Here is a 6708-nt window from a genome sequence, read left to right as displayed (position 1 = left end):
ATATATATATATATGAATACATAATGAGCTATGTATTCATATATAGTACCCATATAATATACATTTATGTGCATATACTGGTATGCTTGAGTATGTATGGAGTTAATTAAATACAGTGAATCTACTCTATTTGCCATGTGTCCTGTGTGTGTGTGTGTGTACTAAAAAGAGAGAGAGAGAGATATGTATGTGTTTTAGAGAGTAAGTGAAATCAAGATCCTTATCTTTAGACAGGGGAGGGGAACCTTTTTTCTGCCAAGGGCGATTTAGATATTTATAACTTCATTCATGGGCCATACAAAATTATCAACTTAAAAATTAATGTGCTATATTTTGTCAAACATTTAATTAACTCACCTCTAATGCCTTGGCAAGGCCAGACCAAATGATTCACAAGCCTTATATGGCCCTCAGGCCCTAGAGTGGGGCATTCCCCACCCCTGCCTTAGACCATAAAGAACATTATTTTTCTAATACACAAAAGATAGAATCATTGAATTTTACAGTTGAGTGACACTTTGAGGATTAGCTAGGCCATTCTCTAATTTTATAATGAAGTATATAAACACAAACACATTGAGTAATATAGCTTAGTATCCAAAAGTTGGAAACTAAAATTCTGATCTTTTCTGTGGAATGTCTTACATAACATATCCTAATGTATTCTGTGACTTTTCAGGGGATAAGATGATCTGTATTTCCCAAACTTATTTGACCTTGAGAACCATTGTCCTTAGAGTACTTGTTGGATAGTAGTGTTCCACAGAACACAATTTAGGAAATACTATTTTTTGATATGTTTTTATTGATTTTACATAGAGAGGTGAGAGGAAGAGAGAAGCATCAATCAGCTACCTTTTACACACCCCCTAGTGGAAATTGAACCTGAAACCCAGGCATGTGTCTTGACCAGGAATTGAACCTCTTGGTGCATGGGGCAGTGCTCAATCCTCTGGGCCACACCAGCTGGTCAGGAAATGCTATTTTAAAACCATATTTGAAAGCTTAGCATTTTAAAATAAATTATAAAGCTAAGTTCTGATTTCAGATGTATATCCTTTATCTTTAATATTGTAAGGAATTAGAATTGTGGAGATATACCCTTTCATCTTAACTATTCTATACTAGAGACCCGGTGCACGGAATTCTTGCACAGGTAGGGTCCCTAGGCCTGGCTGGTGATCAGGGCTGATTGGGGCCTTCTGGCTGCTGGCTGGGACCTCCCTTCCCCGGCTGCCAGCCGGGGCCTGCCTTTGTTCAGCACCACCCCCTGGTGGTCAGTGCATGTCATAGCGAGCGACTGGTCTCTCGGTTGAACTCCTGTGGGGACAATTAGCATATTAGGCACATATATATATATATATATATATAGAGAGAGAGAGAGAGAGAGAGAGAGAGAGAGAGAGAGTCTAAAGATTTATATCTTTTTGTCCTATGGAAATAGAGCAGTGAAGTTCAGTAGGGGAAGTTGTGGAATACGGATATATGGAAATATCGGAAAGGGAGTGTGATGTGTAACTTCATTTTGTCCCTTACAAGCTCTCCCCTTGTGAAGTTCTGGAATGATAGTTGTTACTGATCAGAATATGGTAGAGGCAGACAGATGTTATGCACTAAAAAGGTGAAAAGGCCAGCTTGTAGAATAAAAAGTCTTTTTTAGTTTTTTGGGCTATGAATAGGTCTAAACATTGCCTCAGGGTACATTTGCAGATCTTAAGCGAAAATTGGAAAGAAGGGAAACAGGAGGAGCAAGAAAAGGGAAGAGTGGCAATGTTAAAAGAAAGGAAGAAGCATGTATAGTGAGAAGCAGAACAGTATGAAACCCAAATAGCATAGAGTTTGCCATTCAGCCTTGTTGCAGATGAAGTACCACTTGACTAAGTGATTTGCCTCTTAGGTAAATTTGGTACCAGATTTAGCTCTTTTTTTAAAAAAAAATATATTTTACTGATTTTTTACAGAGAGGAAGGGGGAGGGATAGAGAATTAGAAACATCGACCAGCTGCCTCCCGCACCCCCCCCCCCCCCTGGGGATGGGCCCGCAACCAAGGTACATGCCCTTGATTGGAATCGAACCCAGGACTCCTCAGTCCGCAGGCCCATGCTCTATCCACTGAGCCAAACCGGTCAGGGCCAGATTTAGCTCTTTTTAATTTGTTAATTAGATCTGTGCTCAAGCCTCATTCTGCCATCATATAGTGATGGCTAAAAGTTGAAGTACTGCCCGTCTGTCATTGCTCAGTGGTTGAGTGTTGACCTACGAACCAGACCGTTACAGTTTGATTCCCAGTCAGGACACATACCTGGGTTATGGGCTCGATCCCCAGTGGGAGGCTTGCAGGATGCAGCCTATCAACGATTCTCTCTCATCATTGGTATTTCTATCTCTCCCTCTCCCTCTCTGAAATCAATAAAAATATATTTAAAAAAATGTTGAAGTACTGACAGTACTGATGTTTAACTTTGTTGGTATAATTTGGCATTTTGCTTTCTATCTCTTCAGAAGTTGAGCCCACAAAGTATGTCATACTTTGTCATTGGAGTGGATCTCAGATTTTTATAAAACATTTTTATTTCAGAGAGGAAGGTAGAGGGAGAGAGAGAGATAGAAACATCAATGATGAGAGAGAATCATTGATCGGCTGCCTCCTGCATGCTCTTCACTGGGGATTGAGTCCGAAACCTGGGCATGTGCCCTGACTGGGAATCAAAGTGTGACCTCCTGGTTCACAGGTCAACACTCAACCACTGAGCCATGCCAGCCAGGCGGATCTCAGATTTTTAATTTGATCCTTTAATTGGTGATGAGGCCAGTTGTTAGATTTCTTACAGTCGAACAGAAATTTTTCTACTTTTTTGTAGAGAATTTCATCTAAAGTATATATAATAAGTATTTAGTTGGAATGTAAACTTATCTAAATAGATTTTTTATTGATTTCAGAGAGGAATGGAGATGGGAGAGAGAGATAGAAACGTCAGTGATGAGAGCCGGGACCCTTCAGTCCTCAGGCCAACACTCTATCCACTGAGCCAAACCACCTAGGGCTGGAATGTAAACTTAAATCATTTTATTTGCAAGTGCTTTGTATATTGAGTAAAGCTACTGTCACAAACCAAAGAGTTGTCATATTTTGTTTAGAATGGTCTTTGTTGTAGTGGCATATAATTTCATAAGCTCTTGTGAATATCTACCTTAGACATTCAGATTTGTTCACTCAGTTTGCTTATGCTACAAAAATTACATGTGGTGTTTTGCATTCTAAATTAAGGTAGGCCCCCAAATTTTGAAGAGCTAAATAAATGTGTTCTATTTTGGTACCTAATGATTCTATGTTGAATAATGGTCAGTAACCTTATATATATATCTCTTTATGTTTTAGTGGTGGGAAGGACAGCTGTTACAATATGATGCAGTGCATTGCTGCTGGGCATCAGATCGTTGCTTTAGCAAATCTAAGACCACCTGAAAACCAAGGTCAGTGTATACTTTTATTGGAAATTTTCTAAGTGACTGAAACTCCAACTTCATTATATTCGGTTGTATACAGTCTACAAAAATATAAAAGGAACTAGTACATCTTTAGCACCTATTAGATGCTAAGTTCAATGCTAAGTGTTTTCAGCTACATATTCTTTAATCCTTATAACAACTCCTAGAGTGTTTTATTCAACAGGATACTGAGGCTCAGAGTTTTATAAATTTGTCCAAGGCAAAATAGCTAGACAAACTTGCAGAGCTGAGCCTTGAACTCTCTTACTTCACACTGTCTTTCTACCACAACACATTTCCAAGTTTTGTAGGGACTACATAGGTAAATAAGATAGAGCCACTAGGAGCTTGGGAAATAAGACATGTATTGATAGATGATAATGTATGAATTTTATTATAAAATATTTAGTTTAGCTATCTTAGATGTAAGCTAAATGTATGAGACTTGATAGACGTATAAAGTAATACATTTTCACTTTTTGTCTGTAGTAACAAGGACATCCATAAATAATCCACAGACCTCATTTTAGGTACTTTTTTCAGATTACACAACAATGACATTTTCCCAATTAGAACTTTTTCCTCCTCTGTGTCCATGTGTGCCTGAATTTCCTCTTTTAATGCACCAGTTATATTGGATTAAGGGTCTACCCTAATGACCTCATTTTAACTAATTACATCTGCAAGGACACTATATCCAAATAAGGTCACATTTTGAGGTAATGGATGTTAGGACCTCAAAATAAAAATTTGGGAGGGATACAGTCAGCCCTCAATAATATATTTTGTTAACTGGGATATACTTGATGTACTACATTGTAGTAGTTTAAGGTGAACAGCATAATGATCTGGCATATGTATATATTGTGAAATGATTACCACAAGTTTAGTTTACATCCATCACCACGTGGTTATAATTATTTTTCCCAATTAGACCTTTAAAAAAAGGAAAATATTCACTGATTTTTATACTCTTGTATTATAATCATATAATTATAAACATTAACTGCTAAAGTGCCATAGAGAGAGATTAACACTTGTCTAAGTTTGTTAATACTTTTCCTCATACTTCTAGTAAAATATTTTTATCATTCACTGTACTCATCTTCTTTCAAGACTCTATGCTTGTGCTATACTATTATTTTAGAATGAATTAAATGAGTACTATATATAAAAACACTAATCATTGTTCCTGGCATGAGGTAGGCATCCAATAAATGTAGTTGAATCTGAAGCTAGCTCTAAATCAGTCAATCAGTCCTTCCTTCTTTTCCTCCTTCCCTCCTTCATTTCTTCCTTCATCTTCCCTTCTTCAAAGTTGTCAGACTATTGAATTTTTAATTTTATATCATTTTACTATTTTCTGTTTATTTTGTCTTTGCTTTTTATCCCTAAATAGGTAGATTGCTTGTAAGCTTCTTCAGAGGAAAGGTCATATCTTCTATGTTCCTTTCATTGTTCCTCAGCACTAGAGACAGCTCTGTGTACCTGGTAGGCATTCACTCAGTTTATTGGTGGACAGATGAATAATAAACTAACTAGGATTAGCCGTAGAATAGCCAGCAGTTATTTGTCAGATGTTCTTTCCTTCTGTGATTAAAACCCAAGTAAAGCTGAAAGTGAAGTGGGAAGATGGAGATTAAAGATATTTTACAAGAAGAAATAGAACAAGTTCTGTAGAAGGTTGGGGTAAACATATACTCTAGGATTTTGTACTGGGGTTCTGATGATGGGTAATAACAGCTTTTTAGAAGTGAGCTGTTTTGAAAACCTCCTATTTCTGTATTTTAAATAATAAAGAGATAACTCTTGACTAAGGATGAGTGGGAACTGTATAGTAACTTCTGTATTATAAAAGAAGGAGCAGATTTTTTTTTAAGGCTATGTTCTGTTACCAAAACAAAAGAGACTCCTTTATCCTTGGTTAGTTAGGCATGTGGGTTTTGTAAAACTTTCTATCTTGAGAGGTCTTGGTAGTAAAAGCATATATTTATATAACATATAATACATACTTGACATAATCTATCTATATAAAAGCCTAAGCTACCATTAAGACCATTCGACCAAATGACCAGTTGACTGGTCGCTATGACGCGCACTCCCACAACCAACCTCCCGCAGCTGGCCAACCTCCTGCGGTCCCTCCCCCCCGGCTTGCCGGGTGGTCAGTGCGCTCCCATAGCCAACATCCTGCAACTGGCCAACCTCCTGTGGTCCCTACCCCTGGCCAGCCAACCTCCTGTTGTCCCTCCTCCAGCCGGCCAGCCCCAAATGGCCCCAATCGGGACTGGGCAAGATGGCCCCTGATTGGCGGCCAGGAAGAGGGATCCCACCCATGCATGAATTCTTACACTGGGCCTCTAATCTATACTAATAAAAGGGTAATATGCTAATTAGACCAGACATCTTCCGGACATCCTTCCGGACAAAGCCACAGTGGCAGGGGCCGAGGCAGAGGCGGTTAGGGGCGACCAGGCTGGCGGGGCAATTAGGGAGCAACCAGTCCGGCAGGGAAGCAGTTAGGGGGTGATCAGGCCAGCAGGCAGAGGCGGTTAGGGGCGATCAGGCCAGCAGGCATAGGTGGTTAGGGGCGATCTGGCAGGCAGGGGAGCAGTTAGGGACATCAGGCCAGCAGGCAGAGGTGGTTAGGGGCGATCAGGCAGGCAGGCAGGTGAGTGGTTAGGAGCAAGCGGTCCCGGATTGCAGCTGGACATCCCCTGAGGGGTCCCGGATTGGAGAGGGTGCAGGCCGGGCTGAGGAACCCCCTGTCCCCCACATGCATGAATTTCGTGCACCGGGCCTCTAATCTACACTAATAAAAGACAAACATGCAAATTGACCATACCTTCGCTATGCCGTAAGCCACACCCACCAGCCAATCGGAGCGACTGTATGCAAATTAACCCAACCAAGATGGCGGCCGGCAGCCACAGAGCTGGAGCAAGTAGGAGGCTTGGTTGCCCCAATGATGGAGGAAGCCAAGCTTCCCGTCTGCCGCAGCCCGGCTCTGAGCTCCACTCAAAGCCAACAAAGTTTCAATTATAGACGGTAAATAAACCCCAGATACCTGCTTTCAGCCAGCTGTGGCCACGGAGCTGGAGTGAGCAGGAGTGGGTTGCCCCTGGCGATGGAGGAAGCCAAGCTTCCCTCCCGCCTGCCCTGGCTGGCTCTGAGCTCCTCTCAAGGCTACAAAGTTTCAATTATAGAAGGTAAATAAA

The 6708-nt window shown here is 40.6% G+C and overlaps 1 protein-coding gene across 2 annotated transcripts in view; it reads left to right on the top strand.

Annotated features, from left to right (window-relative positions):
* Nucleotides 1-3382: 3382 nt before the first annotated feature.
* Nucleotides 3383-6708, top strand: part of DPH6 (diphthamine biosynthesis 6) — a 170747-nt gene continuing 167421 nt past the window's right edge. For both annotated transcript variants that reach the window (XM_014532961.1, XM_005885769.2), the window contains exon 1: nt 3383-3475. In XM_014532961.1, coding sequence (XP_014388447.1) covers nt 3406-3475 — 70 coding nt within the window. In that variant the 5' untranslated portion in view covers nt 3383-3405. The remainder of the gene's footprint in view (nt 3476-6708) is intronic.

This window comes from Myotis brandtii, unplaced genomic scaffold (genome assembly GCF_000412655.1).
Source record: "Myotis brandtii unplaced genomic scaffold, ASM41265v1 scaffold927, whole genome shotgun sequence".
Classification (NCBI taxonomy): Eukaryota; Metazoa; Chordata; class Mammalia; order Chiroptera; family Vespertilionidae; genus Myotis; species Myotis brandtii.
Note: the sequence above shows the minus strand (reverse complement) of the source record. Positions and strands in the feature narration are given on the sequence as shown.